Source organism: Mycothermus thermophilus, assembly GCF_041956435.1.
Source record: "Mycothermus thermophilus strain CBS 625.91 unplaced genomic scaffold VTJ04scaffold_1, whole genome shotgun sequence".
Taxonomy (NCBI): Eukaryota; Fungi; Ascomycota; class Sordariomycetes; order Sordariales; family Chaetomiaceae; genus Mycothermus; species Mycothermus thermophilus.
Window position 1 is genome coordinate 3,748,955 of NW_027191427.1, and position 22,223 is coordinate 3,771,177.

The 22,223-nt window shown below is 57.6% G+C and overlaps 11 protein-coding genes across 11 annotated transcripts; 7 read left to right on the forward strand and 4 right to left on the reverse strand.

Annotated features, from left to right (window-relative positions):
- Window positions 1–369: 369 nt before the first annotated feature.
- Window positions 370–1,268, reverse strand: VTJ04DRAFT_1384 (uncharacterized protein; the record flags this gene model as incomplete). The annotated part of the gene is made up of 4 exons (XM_069359065.1): window positions 370–642; window positions 720–893; window positions 956–1,130; window positions 1,207–1,268. The coding sequence occupies 4 exons, from the start codon at window positions 1,266–1,268 to the stop codon at window positions 370–372; spliced, it is 684 nt and encodes a 227-aa protein (XP_069223992.1).
- Window positions 1,269–3,394: 2,126 nt separating this feature from the next.
- On the forward strand, window positions 3,395–4,961 carry VTJ04DRAFT_1385 (uncharacterized protein; the record flags this gene model as incomplete). The annotated part of the gene is made up of 2 exons (XM_069359066.1): window positions 3,395–3,541; window positions 3,606–4,961. 2 exons carry the CDS (start codon window positions 3,395–3,397, stop codon window positions 4,959–4,961), a joined length of 1,503 nt encoding a protein of 500 aa, XP_069223993.1.
- A 2,504-nt stretch (window positions 4,962–7,465) lies between these two features.
- Window positions 7,466–8,905, forward strand: VTJ04DRAFT_1386 (uncharacterized protein; the record flags this gene model as incomplete). Its single annotated transcript, XM_069359067.1, has 1 exon — window positions 7,466–8,905. The coding sequence occupies one exon, from the start codon at window positions 7,466–7,468 to the stop codon at window positions 8,903–8,905; it is 1,440 nt and encodes a 479-aa protein (XP_069223994.1).
- A 1,887-nt stretch (window positions 8,906–10,792) lies between these two features.
- Window positions 10,793–11,528, forward strand: VTJ04DRAFT_1387 (uncharacterized protein; the record flags this gene model as incomplete). Its single annotated transcript, XM_069359068.1, has 3 exons — window positions 10,793–10,819; window positions 10,882–10,967; window positions 11,024–11,528. 3 exons carry the CDS (start codon window positions 10,793–10,795, stop codon window positions 11,526–11,528), a joined length of 618 nt encoding a protein of 205 aa, XP_069223995.1.
- A 6-nt stretch (window positions 11,529–11,534) lies between these two features.
- Window positions 11,535–11,828, reverse strand: VTJ04DRAFT_1388 (uncharacterized protein; the record flags this gene model as incomplete). The annotated part of the gene is made up of 1 exon (XM_069359069.1): window positions 11,535–11,828. One exon carries the CDS (start codon window positions 11,826–11,828, stop codon window positions 11,535–11,537), a length of 294 nt encoding a protein of 97 aa, XP_069223996.1.
- Window positions 11,829–12,309: 481 nt separating this feature from the next.
- On the forward strand, window positions 12,310–13,275 carry VTJ04DRAFT_1389 (uncharacterized protein; the record flags this gene model as incomplete). Its single annotated transcript, XM_069359070.1, has 1 exon — window positions 12,310–13,275. One exon carries the CDS (start codon window positions 12,310–12,312, stop codon window positions 13,273–13,275), a length of 966 nt encoding a protein of 321 aa, XP_069223997.1.
- A 394-nt stretch (window positions 13,276–13,669) lies between these two features.
- VTJ04DRAFT_1390 (uncharacterized protein) lies at window positions 13,670–15,118 on the reverse strand (the record flags this gene model as incomplete). The annotated part of the gene is made up of 3 exons (XM_069359072.1): window positions 13,670–14,763; window positions 14,855–15,021; window positions 15,081–15,118. The coding sequence occupies 3 exons, from the start codon at window positions 15,116–15,118 to the stop codon at window positions 13,670–13,672; spliced, it is 1,299 nt and encodes a 432-aa protein (XP_069223998.1).
- Window positions 15,119–16,056: 938 nt separating this feature from the next.
- On the forward strand, window positions 16,057–16,548 carry VTJ04DRAFT_1391 (mitochondrial 37S ribosomal protein uS8m; the record flags this gene model as incomplete). Its single annotated transcript, XM_069359073.1, has 1 exon — window positions 16,057–16,548. The coding sequence occupies one exon, from the start codon at window positions 16,057–16,059 to the stop codon at window positions 16,546–16,548; it is 492 nt and encodes a 163-aa protein (XP_069223999.1).
- Window positions 16,549–16,570: 22 nt separating this feature from the next.
- VTJ04DRAFT_1392 (uncharacterized protein) lies at window positions 16,571–17,179 on the forward strand (the record flags this gene model as incomplete). The annotated part of the gene is made up of 2 exons (XM_069359074.1): window positions 16,571–16,853; window positions 17,091–17,179. 2 exons carry the CDS (start codon window positions 16,571–16,573, stop codon window positions 17,177–17,179), a joined length of 372 nt encoding a protein of 123 aa, XP_069224000.1.
- A 193-nt stretch (window positions 17,180–17,372) lies between these two features.
- On the reverse strand, window positions 17,373–19,255 carry VTJ04DRAFT_1393 (uncharacterized protein; the record flags this gene model as incomplete). The annotated part of the gene is made up of 2 exons (XM_069359075.1): window positions 17,373–19,111; window positions 19,180–19,255. 2 exons carry the CDS (start codon window positions 19,253–19,255, stop codon window positions 17,373–17,375), a joined length of 1,815 nt encoding a protein of 604 aa, XP_069224001.1.
- A 1,793-nt stretch (window positions 19,256–21,048) lies between these two features.
- Window positions 21,049–22,204, forward strand: VTJ04DRAFT_1394 (uncharacterized protein; the record flags this gene model as incomplete). Its single annotated transcript, XM_069359076.1, has 2 exons — window positions 21,049–21,085; window positions 21,153–22,204. The coding sequence occupies 2 exons, from the start codon at window positions 21,049–21,051 to the stop codon at window positions 22,202–22,204; spliced, it is 1,089 nt and encodes a 362-aa protein (XP_069224002.1).
- Between the last annotated feature and the right edge of the window lie 19 nt (window positions 22,205–22,223).

Consider the following 22,223-nt stretch of genomic DNA (forward strand, 5'->3'; position numbering starts at 1 on the left):
CGTCGTAGCGGTCGCGTTGTCGACGTTACGGTCGTCGGTGAGGTCGTCGCTGCAGTCGTCGTTGCGTTTGTCGTGTTGCGGTCGTTGTAGTCAGCTTGTTGTCGCCAGGGAGATGTGAACAAGAAGTTCACAAACACATTCATGCCCTGAAGGTGAGAAGTTCCAAAAGAGAAGAAGAGGAAGAAAAAAAAAGCTTTCCAGTTCGTCTTCTTCAGATGAAAACCTTCGACTGTCGGCGGATCTCCCAGCTCACATGCCCAAGAAGCGGAGCATACCTATCTGTCCGCGACAAAGGTACAAACACCATCGCACACAGGATACCCAGACATATAGCCGCAGCCTATTCCCTGGCGCCTTTGTTACGTATCATCATGACCGAAACTTCTTGCTTGCTTCAGTAAACGTCATGCCCTTTGCAATCTCAACCGCCATCTTGGAATCTGCAGCAACCTGCTTCTCCATGAGCGGCAACGCCTTCTCAGCCAACGCCCTTGGCAGCACCACAACACCATTGACGTCTCCGATGACATAGTCCCCTGGGGAAACATCGATGCTACAAAGGCCCCTGACCGGCTCGCTGTTGACGGCGACGACCTTGAGCACTGGGCCAGGGGGCGCGGTGCCAACATCCCTGGCAAAGACCTTCAGGAGTGTCAGTCAGTTTGTAAGAAATGTCCCAGGCGACGTTCCTGTGTCAATGAGTGGCAGCCAACACATACCGGATACTCCAAACCCCTTTGCTCGTCCAAATCTCTAAACCGGCCATCAATTACCGTCCCTTCTGCGCCACTTGCCTTGGCTCTCGTTGACATGAGTCCTCCATAAAGGGCATTTGAGTGTGATTTGTCAGTGGAGGTCACAAAGATGACGGATCCCGGGGGAACAAAGTCGATCTGTTTTCTGCTATCAATATTTATGCAGCAGCTTCAAATACAAGGGATCAAAAGAGACACACATAGTGAGTGGGCCATTTGGGCCTCGGGTCATCATGCGGCGCATACACGACGACATAGGCCGGGCCGACAATCTTTGTGTCCCCGTCCTGGCGCTTCGGCGACCACATGGTGATGCCGGGCAGGAAGCCGCCGTCGGGGACGCCTAGTTTGACAAGGGCGTCGGCAACATCGCAGCTGATAGACAAGAATTAGTCTTCTTCCTGGCCCTTTCCCCAGCGCGATGTGAGGCTGGTAATGTGGGAATACTTGCCTTGTGTACTGGCGCAAGGCCTCAATGATGGTCTCCTCTGGTGTTGTGGTGTTTTCGGCCATTGTGATTTCGAGATGAGTTGTGGGAACGATGCCGGGGAGGGTCGGAAATCTCGGCCAAGGGTCAAGGCTAGCGCTGGATTACGCTTGACGACGAAACAACAGACACCTGAACTCGTCTATATTGAAACAGACGACCTAGAAGGCAGAGTTCAATATCATAATGTTGCTCATTGTCTTTGTGGTTGACAAGGTGTTGTCGGGAAATGCCAAGCGGGAGTGGATCCCGGCCCGTCATGTGCCGGTCCGCTCGGACCGAGGTCTTGTCCGCGGTGGGCCTTCCGTCTCCGGACCAAACTGGTGGAACGCCGGGCTTGGATCCGGGGCTCCAAGTTGCCTGCCCGATTTGAAGAGAGGCCAGCCATTCACAGCCTTGCGGGCATTGGATAGCACGCAGTCTTCACAGTTTCATCCCTGTGGCTGGCACCGGAATTACACATTGGCATTCCTTCACTGTGTAGTCAGCGGTTGACGACAAACAATCACCAACTCCGACCGCTTTGCAGACCATGCAGAAGTGCAGTGAACTCGATTCCGGCAAGTCATAGGACTCCGTATCCCGAAACCGGGGATCCGGGAAGGGTACTGCGACCACACTGACAGCATGTGTGGCGGCGGCGCGGCCAAGGTTGGACGGAGGCGCATGTGCTTTCCAGTCAAGAACTGCCGCTGACACAACCAAAGCGCCCTCGAAGAGCAAAGCTGTTGGAGGTCGAGGGTACAAGTTGATTTGACCTCTGCCCTGATGTAACCCACTTACAGCGGTAACCGAGACACAAATGACATTGGAGCTGCAAGGAACGAGATTTTGGTGTCCGCGTACTAACGATTTCATATCTCTTGCATTTCGTACCGTACCACCACCGTAGACATGATTTGGGCGGCTGCGTGTGCTTGGGCAAACTCTCTAGCGCTCTGATGTCCCAGCCACGCGGGATGTGGCTTGTTCAAACCGCCCGCGCCCCTGATCGTCGCTGTCATCCCAACCACGAGGACATTTGTTTCCTCGACAAGCCACAGACTCGAGATCGGTCCCAAAGTGTTTCAAGGTCGGTTCACTCTTTGTAGGAACATTTTTCGCGTTAAACAAAGTCGCCAGCGGAACGTGAGTGAGTGTTTCAGTATCATCCCGCCCTGATTTTTTCCGGACTTCGCATACAGTCTTTGCTTCGTACTGACGGAGAAAGGGGAAGGGAAAGCGTGGGTTTGGAGGCTGTGAGGCTCGCGGCAGCGCATGATGCTCCATCCCGTCCTAATCGATTTCTCCTGACTGCTGACCCCCGTGTCCCGGATGGAAAAAAAAAGGAGGCCAAGGAAACACAAAAAACAGCATTCCTAGCCGTGAATGATTCCACGCTTTTCAATGCTCTCCACGTCAGCAGCGAGAATGTACATACCTACTCCTAGTAATTCTTCAATTCCGGACAGATGTTTCAGCGGTGGAGTTGCGATCTGGAGTTTTGCTCCTAGTGACCGTTGGGGGCTAGAGGAGCTTTCCAGGTGCCCCGGCCAGCATGCCCCCAACAGCCAGCACAGCGTAACCCCGGACTTGCATGTGCGCAGCCTTGGGCGATCTGGCTCGGCAAGGAAAGCAGCGCCTCGGCCGCCTAGGCAGAGTCGCATCTCTCATAGCCAGAGAGGAAAGAGGAAAGCGACCGGGATGCCGCAGCCAGGCTGACGGACACTTTCCTTCCCAACCGCCAATTTTGATTGTTTCACTCTCGACACCCGACGTCTATCTTTTTTTTTCTCACCTTTCGCTCAAAGTACCAGTTCCAACACGACGAGCCCCCTTGCCGAGTCCTGCCCGATTGGCTTGTCGATCGACGCAAAGCAGAGCAATCCAACCAGGCGCAAAAACACTTCGGAACCAAGAGAAACGGCTGACGACGACCCCTCTTCGACGCTCACCAAGCCACGCAGCCTCTCAACTCCAAAAATCACCTCTCTCTGTGTCCACCGTCTGTCCACCATCACCGCCTGGTCGACGTCAACCCTGCGCTCTCCTCCCCTTTCGGGGCGGCACACTATGCGGACGAGGCCTTGCGCTTCGTAGCCTGAGATCCCCGTCGTGGATTGACGACGATCGACGCTGCTTGTTCCTTCTCGTCGGGACTGCCATAACCGCCATGCCCCCGCCATCTCCCCAGGCCACACGGGCCATTCCTGGGCGCCGGTCCACGTTTGACAAGGTCCTCGCTTCGGCTGTCTCGATCCTCCAGTCCCGGGCTACTTCGAGTAGAGAGGATAGCAAATCAAGAAGAAATGTTGTCCAAGTATGCCAAACCTCTCCCGGGGTCATTGGGCGCGGTTGCATGAGAAACTAACCTGTATCTGCAGATTATCTTGTTCTCCATAGCCGCCGTCGGCATCATCGCGTTTCTGGGCATGATGGCGCGCCAGTTTTATCGCCGAAACAAGAAAGCCTACGAATACCAGCGTGCCGGCCACGAGGATTCCTCCACAACTCAGATGAACCGCGGTGGCCAAAACAGCACCAACCTTGCTGTCCCAACCCCAACCAACGACGACACTACATCGCCAGCAGTGGGGGTCGACCGAACCACCTCGGTCCGCAGCGTTATGACCCTCCCGGCGTATCGACCCAAAGCTTCGGAAAACGAAATAGTGCTGGGCCGCGAGGGTGAGCGTGACGGAATTGACGTGGTAATAGAGATGCCGACGGCCGAGGAGGAAGAGGCGCTGCGGGACGAGGAGATGGAGGCGTTGTACCAGATCCGCGCGGCCAGGCGGCGGCAATTAGCGGAGCGCGAAGAGAGGCGGCGGGCGCGGCGCGAGGCCCGTGAAGCTCAGGACGTCGTGGCCCTGCGTCGGCTGCGCGAAAGCGCTCGTGAGAGCGCAGCACGACACGAGGAGGAACTGGACGCATTGCGGGCCGAACACGAGCGCATCCGCGAAGCCCGCCAGATGCGCGCCGTCAGCAGCGTCGCATACGCTGATATCGGTATCGCTCGCGCGGACGGGACCCGCATCCGTGCCAGTAGTGCAGAGAGCACGGAGCGCGTGGCCCTGCTATCCGACACGGCCAGCATCGGTGCCACCTCGGCATCAAGCCTGTTCGTCCGCCGGGACCGCAGCGCCAGCGGTGCCACTTTGTCGCCTATCGACACCGCCCGCTCACTTCACGACCGTCCCGACTCACCCAGCCTATCCATCAGCGCCGTCAGCACACCGTACACACCCTACAGCGCTGGCCGTGTCCCATCCCACTCTCGCGTCAGCTCCGTTGGCACAACGCCGCGCGCAGGCTCTCCTCCCGAGATCATCAATGTCGAGGATGCCGATATCGGGGATACAAACCTGGTCCTGCTGAACATGCCGCCACCACCCAGCTACGACGAGGTTAGCCTGAGCGATGTGACACCTGGGCACTCGCGGCGCAATTCGGACGTGTCAGCGGTATCAGCCATGACGAGGAGCAACGCCGGGAGCCGGGCGCAGAGTCCGTACCCGGAACCCCCGCCGGGCTACCCCGGGCCGGCGGAGGAGCGTAACAGGAGGCTGTCGGCACGCATGGAGAACCTGGCGGCCCAAGCCCAAGCTCAGGAGGAATCGGAGACGCGTGGCCGCAGTCGAAGCCGAGTCGACGACGGTGTACCGCGGTTGCCGAGCTTGAGGCTACATGAGGTGCCGCAGATTGTGATTGAGCCGGCTACGAGCAACAGGCCGTCATAGCAGCTGGCTCCGTTGGGGAAAGACGGAGGAAGCGCTGATGGCCGTTTTGGAATATATTTGGAAGTGTGATTAATGTGGCATCGTTAGGTTTTCTTCAGGGACATGCTCTCACAGCTGGCTGAGGAGTCGAGCGGTAGGATAAGGCCTTGTGTTTTTATACATATATACCTGATTTCCCTTGGCTCGGGAGTTTTGGCTGGGGTTTGGAGTCATGGCCTTGGATCTTTTGCATTGACTGCGGGCGTACGGTGGATGTCATGAATGGATACCTACTTGGTGGGTTGGGAGTGATGGAACTGGATATTTGGGGGATAAAGGGGGCATTCAACTTGGACATGTGAGCGGATATTTTGAGGCGATCTACTGGTCTATTTATATACCTTTTCTTGTCTTGCCTGTCTGACAACAAGTACTAGATATTTGCTGTCTTGATGATTCCATGATTTCATGACAAGATTCCAGTTGGTGACAAAGAGGCATGGTGAGGCGATCGACATTCCAGACATGAGGTTGTCTTGGAACATGAACACTCACGGTTCCGTACTGCGACTGCTGGCAGATCTATGAGGAGTAAGTAAGCCTTGGTAAAATCAAGTCTTAATTCTGTTTTTGTTGACGATGTTGATCCCAGCCCAGCTCAACCACCACCTCATACGGAAACCGCACCCAAAATAGTTACACGGTCTGTTAGCTCCCTAACTGGCCCAAAATGGGCTCCTTATCGATTCCAACTAGGAAGTTCCCTTATTTCCGCGGTCGAGAGGAACAAGAGACAACAAGCCGCCTGCAAACGAATTCCCATCACTTCCATTGCAGCCCATTCTTCAGCTGAAGTCAAGGCTCCTACCCAACACACTGACCGGCACCGGGGAGGTGGGGCCGCCATGCATGCCCGCCCCCAATATTCCGACCCCAACCCCACCGACAGAACCAAAGTTTGGACGCTCATGGACTCGGGAGGGCTTCGGCAGATGGCTCCATGGCAATCATGGATGGTACGGATGGCATCACAATGTACGAGTGCATGGCTATCCCGTCCCTACTTCAAAATACGGTCTGTGTGTATCTCGCCTCGTGACTCGAGACCGACAAACTGGACACGAGAAAATCTCCGACGAAATGTCCTGTTTACCTAACCAATCTGTCGGTGGGCGCATGCATTTCCCGGTACGGTGTGCACAAAGTGCAGCAATGACAACAATAGTATTATGTCTGGCGGGATCCGATGGCATGGCCTCGGCGCGCGGGCCGGCGCCGAGGCCATGCCATGTGGCTCGGGGAGAAAATATCCCTTGTTGACAGGAAAAGACAGCAGCACAATGGTTGACAATGACTTTCTTACCGCTGGAAGGATAACTAATCTAGAAACTTGACAAAGAACCTCGGGGCGGGGGAAGGAAAATGAATACCTTGCTTGCTAATCCTCGAATCACATCATCCAATTCCCCTCCAACCCATTCCCAACAGCAGGCGGCGGATTCTCTCTAAGTCCCGTCTCCACCACCCCCGACATGCCGAGCGGGGCACGCTCGCCGCCGCCCACCGCACCAAGCAAGCAAGCAAACCAGGACCCGACAGAAGGAAAACTAATCCGCTTCTGGGAGAGGGGCGAGGGTGAGCAAGTATGTTTGTACATACCTCGGGAGCGGAGACCGGGAGGGCACACCAGAAGGAGGGACGGGATAACACCTACCTGCCTGCACCTTTGGGGAGCATTACAAACCAGACAGAGCACACCTCACCCACACTGCTGCTCTATTCTGGATTTGTAGTTTATGGGATGGGATGGGCCCTGTTTCGTTTTGGTCGAGGGCACGGGATCCCAGATCCAGAACGGATCCGAGCATCGCATCCACTTTTTAGTATTTGTAGTTCAGACAGACCGCGGCTACTACGTACTTAGTTCATGACTCCTCTTGTGGATGGTTCATACTACCTATCCCATCACTTAGGGTACGACGGACCGGGCAGGAGTTTGACTTGAAGAGGGGAAAGATAAAAAGACGGCGTGTGTCCACCTCCTATTTTTTCGGTGTGTCCGTCTCGATCGTCAAATTTACAAACACACTCGAGAACGACAACACCTGAAAAGTTGTACGTACAAACACTCCTACGAGTTGACAACCGGCGGAGACAACCTGCCTACCTACCTGGACGAGCTACAGCCCCAGGTGAAGTGTCGGCTATCGTCCTGTGACAGCACCAACAGCAACAACTACCCCCTACCCCCTGGAGCTGCCACCAGTGCCGCCGTTGCTGTTCTTGTTACTGCTGCTGCTGCGTTGACTGCAGCCGTTGCATGTGTGTCGACTTTTGACTAGCCCGAGGCTCACCGACAGTCGGAACCCCCCGGCCGGCTCCGAAGGATATACCTACCTGTCTTGCAGACCTACTACTTATACATCACTGCCTCGCTGGCCCCGACCCAGACGGCCTGGCCCGCCATCGGAAAGCACAGAAACAGACCTACCTCTCCCTGAACCTCTTCCACCAGGACGACAGCCATGGAGAAGGAAAAAGACCCCGAAAAAGCCCTCGACTCGTCCTCGTCGGAGGGCATCGAAACGGCCACCACCACCACCACCACCACCACCACCGACGACGGCGAAATCACAGACACTACCATCGGCCCCGATCCGACAATCTCTGCCCAGCCGGGTACCACTCCCTCCCCTCACCCTTCCTCTTCCTCCCCACCACCACCAACCCACGATAACGTCCCCGACGGCGGCCTCCTCGCCTGGCTCCAAGTCCTCGGCTCGGCCGTGATCCTCGTCACCACCTGGGGCGTGATCAACACCTTCGGCGTGTTCCAAGCCTACTACGAATCCACCCTCCTCTCCTCGCACTCCGCGAGCGCCATCTCCTGGATCGGCTCGGCGCAAGCCTGCCTTCTCTTCCTCGTCGGCGTCATCGCGGGGCCCTTATACGACGCGGGCTACTTCCGCCCGCTGCTCTGGTGCGGTCTGACGCTGACAATCCTCGGCCAATTTATGACCTCGCTGTGTACACAGTACTGGCAGGTGATGCTGGCGCAGGGGATCACGATGGGCGTGGGGATGGGCATGACGTTTTTGCCGTCGGCGGCGATTTTGGGGCAGTATTTCCGCAAGCGCAGGGCGTTGGCGCTGGGATTGTCGAGCGCAGGGTCGCCGGTCGCCGGGGCGGTGTTTCCGGTGATATTTAGCCGGGTGGAGGAGCGCGCCGGGTTTGGATGGGCGACAAGAGCGGTGGCGTTTATTTTGCTGGGCCTGGCGGTCGTGCCGTTGGCGTTTATGCGGACGCGGATCCCGCCGGTGAAGAAGAAGGAAGGGAAAAGGGGGTTGAAGGGGTTGGTGGACACGGAGGCGGTTCGGGACGTGCCGTACACGCTGTTCGTGGCGGGGTGCTTCTTTGCGTTTCTGGCGCTGTACGTGTGCTTCTTCTACGTCACGCTGCACGCGATTTCGAAAGGCATCGCCAGCGAAGGGTTCGCGCCGTACCTGGTCACCATCCTCAACGCGGCGTCTATCGTGGGGCGGATCGTGCCCAACGCGCTGGCGGACAAGTACGGGTCGCTGAACCTGATGCTGGCGTGCCTGCTGGGCAGCGCCGTCATGGTGTTTGGGTGGCTCGGAGTCAGGGACCTGGCGGGCGATGTGGTGTTTGTGGTGCTCTACGGCGTCTTCTCGGGCGGCGTGGTGAGTCTCACGCCCAGCGTCATCGTCAGCCTGTCGCCCGATATGAGCCGCGTCGGGGCGCGCATGGGATTGAGCTTTCTCGTTTCGGGCGTGGCCATACTCATCGGCACCCCGATCGCCGGGGCGGTTCTGGGGAGCAAGGAGCAGCCGAGGTGGGCGGGCACCATCTTGTACTCGGGATTCGGGCTGCTGGCGGCGACGGCGTTGTTGGCTGGGTCTAGGGTGGCGGTTTACAAGAAACAGGGGGGCAGATGGAAGGCATGAGATGTTGGGGATTATGTGGGATGACGATACTTGTTCATGTTTTATGAGGACTATCATCATAGGCCGGCGTTTAGGGAGTTGGATGGACATGGGATTTTGCATCTGATAATTAGACGGGATTGCATCGAATTACACGGGATGGGCTGGGATAAGTGTGTATCATGGATGACATAAAGCGCCGAGCAACCATATTGGCATTGGCGTTGGATAGGTATATCGGTAATATAAAATTGTCGGTGAAATATATCAGGGACAGAGAACACCAACACGCATCATAGGCAGGAGGAGCTGCGGTGAAACATTGCCCGCAGCTCTCGGGCCGAGAATGTGTTTGAAACGGATGGTCAATCCTGATTTACTCGTACGTGCTTGAGCGCTGATGCTGGAATGAGGTCGAAGCGGTTTTGACTGTGATGTTGACGAGGTGCTCGTACTCGCCTTCGACTGGTCCGTAGATACGCTGCAGCCAGAGATATACTCGTATGTCCTCCACCCAAAGTCCGTTGACGTCAATGGTTTCTCAGTCTCCTCTCGTGCTTCTGGCCAATGCACATGGCCATTGTCCAACCCCACGCGGGCCGGAGGCCAGTCCGAGCAAATCAGGCAAAGATAATCGAACTGGCGGTGGTGAGGGGCGATTATCGGACCCTCATAGAAGCACAGAGAAATTATGATAGCAAATTGGAAGACGAAAACAAGACTAGCAATGGCGAGATGTTTGGCGCCGGCATGTGTCCAGTATTGGTCAGTTCTTGTTAAGACGGCGCTTGTTGCGCTTCGTTGCAGCCCGCACCCTTCCGCCTCCTTCCGCCGGACCGTGTAAGCCCTGAGTCAGCAGCCCAAACCCGGACGTAAGTGGGGCCGTGGGGTCGATGGACAGGGCAGGTGGGGCACCGGGGGGCCGGACGCGATGAGGGGCAGCGGCGATCCTCTGCCCGGTCCTGTGCTGAGGTGAACAGAAACCTTTCGGTCTTTGTGATGTGAAGCGAGAGCGAGGCAAGGAGCGAGGGAGGGACTCGATAGCGAGAAACGGCAAGATTCCATGAGGTGGTGCGTGCCGATTTGCTTAGCTCATGGTTTGGCATCAACCACCTCCACGGCCGGGGCAACTGAAGGGGCAACTCAAAGTGGGAAGTGGGTTGACGGCAATATGCACGGCAACCACCACCATCAGGGAGGTAGTCCCTCTCCTGCAGCAAAGATCAGATCCGCTCCGAACCACAGTTTCCTCCGAGTAAGGCACCTGTATTCTCTGGTATCGGTTGCTTCCATGGAAATACGACGGGAGCATTGAGAGGCAGGCTGCAAGCAGCAAGCATCAAGCATTCTACGGAGTACACCGGAGCTGCAACATTGAAACTGCACAAGGTGTAGACTGGAGGGGAGGAGAGGGGAATCGGTTCGTCGATCAGGGCTCTAGTGCTACCGTAAAGTAACAAACAGACAGCTCCTGCAGCTCTGACACCTGTGACGTTACTAGGTAGGTCTCCTAGCCGCTGGCCGGGTCTCCCCTTTTTAGTGCCCCTCTGCTTCCATGCCTCTTAGCCTGAGGCTGATTTGACGTGGATTACCCCATCATGACGAATGCGGTGCTCGGATGGTCCCGATGGAAGGCCCCTCGGATAAGGCAGGGCCTACTGCCCTGGACCTGACCAACACTCATCGTGTTCCTTGCTCCAGCAACTGAGCTACCTGATGTATTTCCGTGGGTATTAAAGCTCGACCCTTTCCTCGTTTCTCACTCACATCAGTCCATCCTCCAGCTCTCCATCTGCCTTGCAGCACATCTATCGCTCTCGAGTGCCCAAAGTGATACCCCGTCCACCTCCTCACTTTCGTTACTTCTGTTCTCTGTTGATACTCTGTTGATACCCACACACATTCACCATGGCCCCCAAGATTGCCATTGTCTACGTAAGTTCCCATTATTCCAAACGGCCTGTCAACATGAACAGCCCGGCTAATTGCCCATCCAGTATTCCATGTACGGCCACATCCGGCAGCTCGCCGAGGCCGAGAAGGCGGGTATCGAGAAGGCCGGCGGCACTGCCGACCTCTACCAGTACGTTTGACCTTCTTCTCCGCTGTCAAGACAAGGTCCACTAACTTACCCACCAGGGTCCCCGAGACTCTCTCTGATGAGGTGTTGGCCAAGATGCACGCCCCGCCCAAGCCGACCGACGTCCCTGTCCTCGAGGACCCGAGCGTCCTGGAGCAGTACGACGGCTTCCTCCTGGGCATCCCGACGCGTTACGGCAACTTCCCCGCCCAATGGAAGACCTTCTGGGACAAGACGGGCAAGCAGTGGTCGTCGGGCGGCTTCTACGGCAAGTACGCCGGCGTGTTCATCTCGACGGCCAGCCAGGGCGGTGGCCAGGAGTCGACGGCGCTGGCCGTCCTCAGCACCTTCACCCACCACGGCATCATCTACGTCCCGCTCGGCTATGCCAAGGCCTTCGGCCTCCTGACGGACCTCAGCGCGGCCCGCGGCGGCAGCGCGTGGGGCGCCGGCACGTTTGCCGGTGGCGACGGCAGCCGCCAGCCCAGCGATGCCGAGAAGGAGCTCGCCCAGATCCAGGGCGAGTGGTTCTACAAGACGGTGGCCAAGGCTGTTGGTGCGTGAAATGATTCACATTACCACTACCACTCTTCCGGCCGCGCGGCGGGAGGGGCGGCGTTTAGGGCCGGTCGCTAATGCGAGGGGCGGTCCGAGTTCAAGGCGTCTCGTCAAAACCGGACGTGAGCGGAGAGCCGGGGCAGACGGCAACCACTCCTGCGGAACCAAAGACGGAGGAGACGGCACCCAAGCCGGCTGAAAATGGGGAGAACCAGGAAAAGAAGGATACCAAGAAGTCCAAGGAGCCCAAAGAGGGACCGTGTGGACTGCCACGAAAGTGTGTGATAGTATGAATGATGATGTCATGAATGCCTTCCACTAAGAGACAGTGCCGTGTCTTGTATTGAGAGAGTGATGATAAGCAGAACGAGAACTGAGCAGTCCAACGGAAAGATTCCTGGACTGAGTAATGCCTCGTGTTCACGTGGATGTCATTGGCCTGTGCTTTCTACTGTGACACACTGCCCAGCGACAAAATACTTATTGCTCATGACCTCGTCGAGGGTATCAAGCTGAGATGCTCGACATTGTTTTTTGGGCTGCCGCCGAGTGACTCAGGGTTAGGGTTTGATCAGGGTTTTCACATGTCCCCTCACCCTGCCTTGGCTGTTTGCCTCTCATCTCTCTCTTCTCATTCTCCCATCATCAATCATCATCACTCGCTTCACCAACCCCCACCAGCAAACATTCCAATCCCATTCCAGCCATCCCCTGTCACTCCTTGACCAGGTCATACCATCCCTTGTTCAAAAAATAAAAGTTGGTTTTTCCCTCGCAACCTTCTTCCATGCTCCTCCGCCAAGCACCACCACCCGCCATCGACGGCGGCGACCCAGACTTTTTGGTCGCCATGGGCTCTGCACCTGCTGCTACGACTACTACTGGGATTCCCATCCCAACCAACGACGTCCACATGGACACCCACACAGACAACAACAACTACAACAACAACAACCTAGACGACGTCTGGGGTTCCCCCGACGATCACCATCATCATCATCATCAAGAATCCTATTATTCCCATGAACGGCGTCGAGAACAAGAGCCCTCAGACCTCCCCCGCCTCCGGCAGGAGCACCACACGGCGGGCTACCGCGACGGCATCGCCCTGGCCAAATCCCGCGCCGCCCAGCCCGGGTTCGACGAGGGGTACCCTCTGGGCGCGGAGCTGGGCGCGCGGGCGGGGGAGTTGTTGGGCGTGTTGGAAGGGTTGGCGGCGGCGGTGGGGTTGGTGGGGTTATCTTCTTCTTCTTTTTCTTCTTCTTCTCGTACGTCTCCTTCTTCTACTTCGGGTTCAATATCAACGACAGCAAGGCATGATGGACGGCGGCGGATAGGAGAGGGAGGCGGTGGTGGCAGGGAGGCAGAGGAAGAAGATGAAGCGGGGAGGCTGAACCGTCTTCTTGCGGAAGCGAGGCAAGAGTTGGGCCGGCCGCAGGCGGTGTTCGCGGCGTCGTATTTCGATCCGGCGGATGGGACGTGGCGGTATGACGTCTCCGGGTCCGGGTCTGGGATGTCAGAGGAGAGGATTGTGTTTGCGGACGTGGCCGAGGCGCATCCGCTGCTGCGAAAGTGGCAGGGGATTGTCGGACGGGAGGTGGAGAGGTATGGGGTTGATTTGGACATTTTTAGGAACCAGGAGCAGGGCGTAGAGGAGATGGATGAGGATGAGGAGGATGATGCTAGGACGAAGCAGGTGAAGGATAGTCGGCCCGTGGCGAGGAGGGAAGGGAATGGGGCGTTGGCTTGGTGATTTGGGAGTGGAGTGGCTGTGTGTGTGGTTGGGGTTGGCCTCTGATGGACGCTGGCGTCGTTGGAGGTTGGGTTAAGGATGGCGGACAGCTTTGGTGGAATGAAACGGGTCATGATCATATTCAAGGGCTTTCTGCAAGAGGGCAAACAAAAACTGGGCTTCATGGAGATCAACCGATGGGTATAGACAGATAGGGATTAAGTATCGGGCTTTCACTCGATTGTACTTCGACGGCGCTATGAGGAACGGGATGGCAGGAAAATAAAAATCCGGGAATATATTTGATACTTATCGGCCTCTCACCAACAAAATAGGTACCTATCCAAACAAGCACACCCAACTCCTCTCTCCCCGCTTTCCTTGTCAACACCCCATCCACCCTCTCCCATCCTCTTCAACCAAACTTCTTCTCCGCCTTCTTCAACAACCCCGTAATCCCCTTCTCCAACTTGCCCGCCTTCTCCTCCAGCTTGCCCTTCTTCTCCTCCTTGGGCTTGTACTGCGACTCGGGAACATAAAACTGCTGATGCACCGAGTACTCGCTCCCCGCCGGCTGCTGCGGCTGCGGCTGCGGCGCATACCCCGGCTGAGTAGTTGGAGGGAACGTCCCGACGCCGCCGTACGGACTCGCCAGCCCGGGACTAGCCAGCGGCGAGGCAAACCCTGGCGACACGGGCATCGTCGCGGCGCGGGTAATCCCCGGATGCGGCGGGGGCGCCGAACTCGGTCCCGCCCCAGGAGCCGCGGCGGCGCTCAAACTGCCAAACCCCTGCGGCGCGAACCCGGGCGACGCGACGCTCTGCGTCGGCGGACCGGGGAACGACGGGGCGCCGGGCGGCGGACCAAAACTCGGCGGCGGCACGAGGGCCGGGCTCAGCGGGCTGGTCATGCTGGGGCCCAAGGCGCTGGGCGGGAGGCCCGGGGAGAAGGGGGTTTGGGCGTCGTAGGCGAGGGTTTGTTGCAGCGGGTTGGCGACGCCGTCGTCGGGCGGGGGAGGGGTCTTTTCGCGCGGGCGGACCTGTTCCGGGGCGGGAGGGGCGGCGGGGTTGTAGGCGGCTATGGGGGCGAATTGTTGAGCTGGAGGAGGACCGGGGGGAGGGGGAGGAGCGGTGGTGGTTGTTGCGGCGGCTGGTGCGGTTGTTGTTATTGAAGGGGGCTCTTCGGCGTTGGAGGAGGAGATGGCGGCTTGTTCGAGCCTCTGGACGACGGAGCTGACTTCGGTGTCGTGGCGCGGGGGCGGGGCGGGTTCGTCGAGGATTTCGCATTGGTTCGGAGGTAGGACGCGGCGGATGGCGTTGACGAACTGGACGGCGTCTTGGGGAGTCCAGAAGTAGATGTCGAGAGAGTGCAGCTTGTAGTGGTACTTGTTTTGGTTGTGAGGGTCGTAGGTGGGGAGATGCCACTCCTCGGTGCCCTCGACCTCGCCGACGGTCAGGGTCACCATGCAGACGTGCTTGTATGAATAGCGGAGGTGGACTTTGTCCAAGTCTAGAAGGGTGTGACAAAACGTTGTTAACTCGGATGCATGACATGACCTAGGTCGAGACTAAACAAAGGAACCAAGAGAAACTGGACGTACAGCCATCAAAAGCATCCTGATCGTCGGTGCCCGGGTGGTTCGCAATCTCAAGACGGGCGCGCCCCTGGTTGGCATCTTCGAACAAGTAGACATACGACTCCTTGTCGAAGCGGTGGTGAGGGGGGTTGTCTGTCGGCGGCCCGTAGAAATAATGGACGTCGCCATACCTGGAATTATGGGTCAGACAAACCTATCTACCGCAGCTGTGAAGAAGATGAGGACTCACAGGATGGCTACGTTCTCCTCACCCGGCCGGCAGGCCATCTTGTGAGGTCTGGCAGGGTGTCTGGAATCAAAAGAGGAGGGCGAAGGTTTGCAAGATCACGCCTTGCAATGCACATGCATGTGTGACGAGAAACGGGACGGGGAGAAGAGCATTTCTTATTTATTAGTACTTCCTCAGCGAGCCATGCGCTCCCCTTGTCGTCCGTTGCTTGGTACAGTACCACCTCACCTCGAGCTCCCTCCCTCTCCTCGGCGGCCCCTCAATCGCCCCTCCATGACCAAATCAGGTTCCCCCAACGCCCACTGACGACACCGGGTGTGATGGCGTCCCTGGCTCGCTAGGGACCAGCCGGGGGTAGCTCTGTGTTGATGGTGGCAGGTTCGGCGCTTAAACGTGCCATGAGACAGCCAATCGACCCTGTCACAGGTGGGATGAGCTTCTTGCCGCGGCGGGGTAAAATGGAGAGAACATGGATGGAAGCTGGCCAGGGGTACTGTAGGGCCCCGCCGCCCGTTACGGTCCGGGTTGGGGTTGTTCAGGTCAAAAATGCACGGACCAACAGGCATCCATCCAACCCGAAGATTTTCAGGCCCAAGATTTCGGCCGGCAACGGAACAAGCCGCATCTGCTGCCGGCTGCCGACTCCACTTGAAATTTATCGAAGCAGTGAGAAGTCAAACCACCAACCAGAACACCGACGACGACAACGACGACAACAACGACGACGACAACGAGGTGCTCTCAACCACCGCCGTGGCATCCCGACGACGACTCGCCAGCCGACGCAACTCCTTTCGGCTCACTCTCCTTCAACACACCCATTGCATACCAATTCGACCGGGACCCTCTTCAATTGCCCCTCCAACCTCTGCTAGCTAGGAAGGACACACTCCTACACTCTCTTCGAGGCCGCCGCCTCAACACCCTCCACCCTTCACATACCCGAGGACGAGAAAGGAAAAAAAAACAATCCAAAATGGGCATCCACAGCGTCATGAACGCCGCCGTGCACCTCAACAACGCCTCGCGCGCCCGCCTCGGCCTCACCTCCATCCCCAACACCAAATACAACCTGCGCCTGTGCGAGGCGATGCACCGGGCCGGGTTCCTCGCGTCCGTCACACGGGGCGGTCCCAAACCCCCGCCGCCCGAAGCCATCCTGTCGGGCGACGACGGCGAGCCCGTCACCTCGGCCAACGTCGCTACCCGCCGCATCTGGGTCGGGCTGAAGTACTGGAACAACGAGCCCGTCATCAAGGAAGTCAAACCCGTCAGCAAGCCGAGTCGCTGGGTCACGGTCAAGCTGAACGAGCTGGAGAAGGTGACCAGGGGGTTCAACGTGCCCATGGTGAAAGGGTTGAGGCTGGGCGAGACGCTGTTTTTGAGCACCGACAAGGGCGTGTTGGAGGCGAGGGAGGCGCTGGAGAAGAGGGTTGGCGGGTTGGTGCTCTGCCGGGTGAAGGGGTGATCTCGTGATGTGGATGATGGTGATGGAAGGGACCAGGACTGGTTGGCGGGTGTATTGGTTGGTTGCTGCTGCTGTTGGCTTGCGGACGAGAAGGACTCGGACAGGACGAGTTGTAGGTATGTATTATATTCGTTTTGGTGAAAGGTCATCCGCAATGGAAAGGGGCTGGGGGTGGAATGATGACGACGATGTTGGGAGGTATCATCTGGGAGGGAGACATGACTTTCTCCATGTAACTATACGACATGATTCCTGGGTAGAACGGTTTCCACAACCTGGACAACACCAGCATGTTGTGGTTCAATGTACAAAAATCAACAAGCATCTCAACATACACCATCATCTCGAGCAAGCAATAAGAACCCTGAGGTCTGGATAACTAAAAACAAATCATATTCGTTCCTAACTCACAACGCCTGCCTGGTGGCCTGCTAATTCTACCATACATGCTCCCGTCGCCAACTCCCCCCAAGTACCTAATCACGAGAATTCCTGGAAACAAAATGGAAAAGATATTCCTCCTTTTCCCCCACCAAAAACAGGTATCAATATCATGAAACATGACAAGGAACAAATAAAGACAAAAAAGGGTAAGACAAACGCTATGTGCCCCCTACATATTGAAGCATAGAGAAGCGAAGAAAGAAATTAAAACAACTCCCACAACATTAGCAAATATAATAAAACTTAAAAACAAGATCCGGTCAAGAAAAGAAGCGAACAAAGGGCGGGCCACCACTGGCGGCAAAGAAAGAGAAAAAAAAAGAACAAAACTTAATCCCCTCTCATCAGTCCATCAAGAACTAACCAACCAAAACAAACCTCTACGCAGCCGCAACGGCCTCAGCCTCCTTCTTCTCCTCCTGCTCTGCCGTCTCCTCCTCAGCAGCAGCAGCCGGAGCGGCAGGACCATCCGCCTTGGCCTCAGTCCCAGCCTCGGCCTCAACTTCCGGCTCCTCCGGGATCGCCTCAGAGACAGCGGCTTCCGACTTGACCTCGGCGTCGCTGTGCTGCTCGACCGCAGAGGCGTCGTCCCCGGAAGCAGCATCGGCAGCGGCAGCGGCAGCAGGCTCGTCCTCGGCCGGCGCCACCTCCACGATGGGCACAACCACGTTGGACGGCTTCTCGCCCGCCGCCTCCTCAGCCCCGGGCGATGCAGGCTCGCTGTTGTTGGTGGAAACAGACTTGGCCTTGCCAGTGGTGGTGGCCTTTTCCTTCTCCGCCTTGGCCGGGGCAGCAGGCTTTTTGGCAGAGGCACCAGTAGCAGCCTTCTTCGAAACGGGCGAGGTCCTTGCCGTGCTCGTGCCCGAAGCAGACCTCTTGACCGTTGACTTCGCTGTGGTCGTCGTGGTCGTGGTTGTGCTAGTAGTAGAAGTAGTCTTCTTCGTCGTCGCAGGCCTCCTCGGCGGGCTGGTCTGGACCTTGCCCGTCGTCTTGCTCGCCGACGCCGCCGTGGGGCGCATCATGCGCGCCAGGAAGTCCTGGTCCACCTCCTTTTCCTTCTTCGTCGGCGGGTGGTCTTTGGCGGGCTGCTTCGGCGGGGGTCCCAGGCTGGGCCGGGGCCGGCCGACGTTGGAGGATTGCCGGCGCAGGCCCTTGGGTGCTGTTGCTGCTGCTGTGGTGGTGGTCTTGGAGGTGTTGGAGGTGGCGCTCAGGCGGCTGCCGGGACGGAGGTGGGTGGGATCGGGGGGCGGGACGCTGCTCGCGCGGGAGAGGGATGTGCGAGGGGTGTTGGCCTTGGCCACGGACGAGGCCGTGTGCGTGGTCAACCTGGGAGGCAGCTTGACGGGTTGAGTCGGGGATTTGACCTTGGGCTTGACGAAGCCGGTGCTGGCGGGTGAGGCGTTGATAGGGGCGGGTTTCTTGGCCGAGGAGGAGGCGGTTGTCTTTGACGCCGCGGTCGCTTTGGGAGTGGCGGGTTTCTCGGTGGATTGTGTCTTAGGCTTTTGTTCAGGGGTCTTCTTCTCGGCGGGTTTCGGGTGTGACGAGGTCACTGGTGTCTTGGGTCCCTTGGCGGTGGTAGGCGACTTCTCTGCCTTGGCCGTCGACTTGGTTGATGATGTTGTCGTGGGTGCGAGAGGCTTAGGGGCAGCCTTCGCCGGCTTCGTTGCCGGCTTCGTTGCTGGCTTGGTTGTCTCCTTTGCCGGGGCTGCCTTCTTCTCTTTCTCCTTCTCCTTCTCCTTCTCCTTTTCGTTCTTGGCTCCGTTGGTAGCAGGCGCTGTTGTCTCGGCAGCAGGAGGGGCAGCATCTTTCTTCTCTTCCTTCTCAGGCTTGGGAGTCTCGGTGGCAGGCGGCGGGCTGGCTCGTGTGGCGTCGCTCGCTGCGCTTGACTGGGCAATGTTCACGGGCTCGGTCTTGGGGCTGGGTGTCTTCTCAGGGGACTTCCTCCCAGCATCTGACGGATTCGGGGGTGTAACGGTCCGCGGGGTTTCAACGCCGGGGTTGCGAACGGCCGAGACAGACTCCTGGCTTGAGTCGCGTTGGAGTCCCATCCTCCCATCCTTCTCGACGGCGATGAAGCTTGTTCGGATCTTGGAGAGAGGCCTCGGGGAGTCACCGCGACCTGAGGCCGAGTCAATGTTAGCATTGAAAGATTCGTTGTCTCAGGCAGTGGATGTTGGGGAAGCTTACCTCTCTCGGGAGAACTCACCTCCCCCTTCTGCTCAAACATGGCGCGAAGATTCTTGACTGAGCTTCCGCCGCTCATGGTTGCGACTGTGGCGGCGCGCGGCCGAACACTTTAGAAAGCTGCCGAGGTATGTTGAGAAGCGGCGTTTGCGCAAAACGCACAGGAATCGGATGCGTAGTTGAGGATCGGTCAATGTCGCGATGAGATAAATTCGCGTGAGTCGGGAGGGGTTGGTGTTGAAGTTTTTTTTTCGAGCGCAAGGAGTGTGTAACGTGGCCGGAGGGAGCTCAGAAAGCAAATGCGCGACCCCTTTGTCGGGCGGCGGGACTAAGGCGCGGTTATGGAGTTTGGCGTCTTGCACGACGCGGCGAAGCAACCAATGGAACGAGGCAAAGAGTTCGTATTGCGGCGCAAGCCAGCTCCAAGCCCCAGCAGTGGGTCGTCGTCTCTAGAGGTCGCCCAGCAAAAGTTGGACACACAAGATGGACGGAGGAACTGAAAGTTCACGAGGTGGCGGGAGGAGGAGGGGAGCAGCAAAAGCCGCGCGCAGAAGGACAAGGTTGGTCAACGTGACACGCGGTTGTTCAGCGGTAGTGGCGCCACCCTAGAAAAAGGCAGCGTGTCGCAAATTATGAACGACACGATCCGGGGCTGGGCGTGGCTTTTCCACCTTCAGGGGTTGGTGATTTAGTACTTGGGCTGCTCAAGAAACTCAGTCAACGTGATGAATGCCGACAAATGCAGACGGAGCATCACACGCAGACGGAAAGACAGGCGAAATCCTGCCGAACCGTTGAGACTGCGAGGTAATCAAGCAGGATCCGCCCGTCTAAATCTGATGTTTATGCGGAACAACAGTTTGGCCCGAGACTTCGAGCATCTTGCAGCAAAACGTTTGGGCCTGTGTTTGTTTCAGGGGCAAGAGACAAGCAAAAAGCGCTGTCGGGCGCTGGAGCCAGAAAACCGGGTCCTCCGTGTAAGACTGAAATCAGCCAATCATGTCCGGAAATTGGGAAAAGTGGGTCGTGATTGGAGCCATTTTCGTGTCGACGGCATGACACAGGCCTCGAAAAGGAAGTTGAGAAGACAAACAACTCAAGAAGCTCCGAAGGAAAACGATCCAAGTCGACCAAGTCTTTGAGAAGCTAAAAATCTAACACGTGTTGAGATAGGATTTGTGTAGTCTTCCAGTCATCCATGCCATTGTTTGCAGGAGGATCAAGTTGTTTGCGAGGATTCCAAGTGTCTACCAACGGGCAGCCCAGTAGTCTCTTTCTCATTAAGTTGAGCGAAATCAGACTCATGGCACTCGAAAGAAGCCTGAAGTTTCTTTTCTTATCCAATGACGCCAGCATCCTAGAGCCCAAAGATGTAAGAAAACCAAACCGACTTGCCACCTAAAATTCCGTGAAGCTGCCCAAGGTTCTGATCCAATAAGTGGGATGTCTCCAAGCCAAATCAGTGAGGGAAATACCTGAACCTTGTTCATGACAATACCGAGTACTCCGTACCGAGCAGAAGACACCCATCTTCCAAATCATTGTTAAAACACTGTAACACATAAATAGAAATTCACCAACATACATGACGACAAACGGCCAGGATGAATCCCCCAGACAGTAACGCCATTTGTCCTTTTGTAGACTTACACACCTGGCAGTTACTACAGTAAGCTGCAACGTTTAACTGCTGTGTAAGCCGTGGTGATGATGACCCGCCGAGAATGGCCCCACCAAGCTCCGTTGGCTGCCAATCGGTCCAACCCTCCGATCCCGGCCCGGCCCGTCAAGACAATCCAAACAAGACTCGGCCGGCCAAAACTTTGATCAATTGCGCCATCCAAGCTCGGGACAGAGCCAATTGACACCACCATGGCAACCCGGACAGCAGTCAGGACCCTCAAGATCGGTCAGTTTGCCCTGACATAAATAATACCTAACAAATAAACAATTCTAACGACCCCCCCTCCTTCCAGGCCTCATCCCCGGCGATGGCATCGGCAAGGAGGTCATCCCCGCCGGCCGCCGCATCCTCGAGGCCCTGCCGGCCTCTCTCGGCCTGAAGTTCGAATTCATCAACCTCAAAGCCGGCTGGGAGACCTTCCAGGAGCAGGGCGTGGCTCTGCCCGAGGAGACCGTCCAGGTGCTCAAATCCGACTGCGACGGCGCCCTCTTCGGTGCCGTCAGCTCCCCGACGAGCGCCGTCAAGGGCTACTCGTCGCCCATCGTCGCCCTGCGCAAGCGCTTGGACCTGTACGCCAACGTGCGGCCCGTCAAGACCGTCATGACCGCCCCGAAGCCCATCGACATGGTCATCGTCCGTGAAAACACCGAGGACCTGTACGTCAAGGAGGAGAAAACCGTCGACACCCCGGACGGCAAGGTCGCCGAGGCCATCAAGCGCATCTCGCAGCGCGCGAGCAGCCGCATCGCCACCATGGCCGGCGAGATCGCCCTCCGTCGGCAGAAGATCCGCGCCGCGGGGTCCCCTAGCATCCACTCCGGCCCGCTGGTGACCATCACCCACAAGTCCAACGTCCTGTCGCAAACCGACGGTCTCTTCCGCGTGACGGCGCGCGAGGCGCTGGCCGCCGACCGCTTCGCCTCGGCGGGCGTCCGCGTCGAGGAGCAGATCGTCGACTCGATGGTGTACAAGCTCTTCCGCCAGCCCGAGCACTACGACGTCATCGTCGCGCCCAACCTGTACGGCGACATCCTGTCGGACGGCGCCGCCGCGCTGGTCGGCTCGCTCGGCCTGGTGCCCAGCGCCAACGTCGGCGAGGGGTTTGCCATTGGCGAGCCTTGCCACGGCAGCGCCCCCGACATCCAGGGCAAGGGCATCGCCAACCCCATCGCCACGCTGCGCAGCGCCGCGCTGATGCTCGAGTTTTTGGAGGAGGAGCAGGCGGCCGCTAAGATCTATGCTGCTGTCGATGCTAACCTGGAGGAGGGCAAGCTGCTGAGCCCGGATCTGGGCGGCACCGCCACGACGGAGCAGGTGGTGGAGGATATCCTGCGCCGGCTGTGAAGGGGCTAAGGGGAAAACA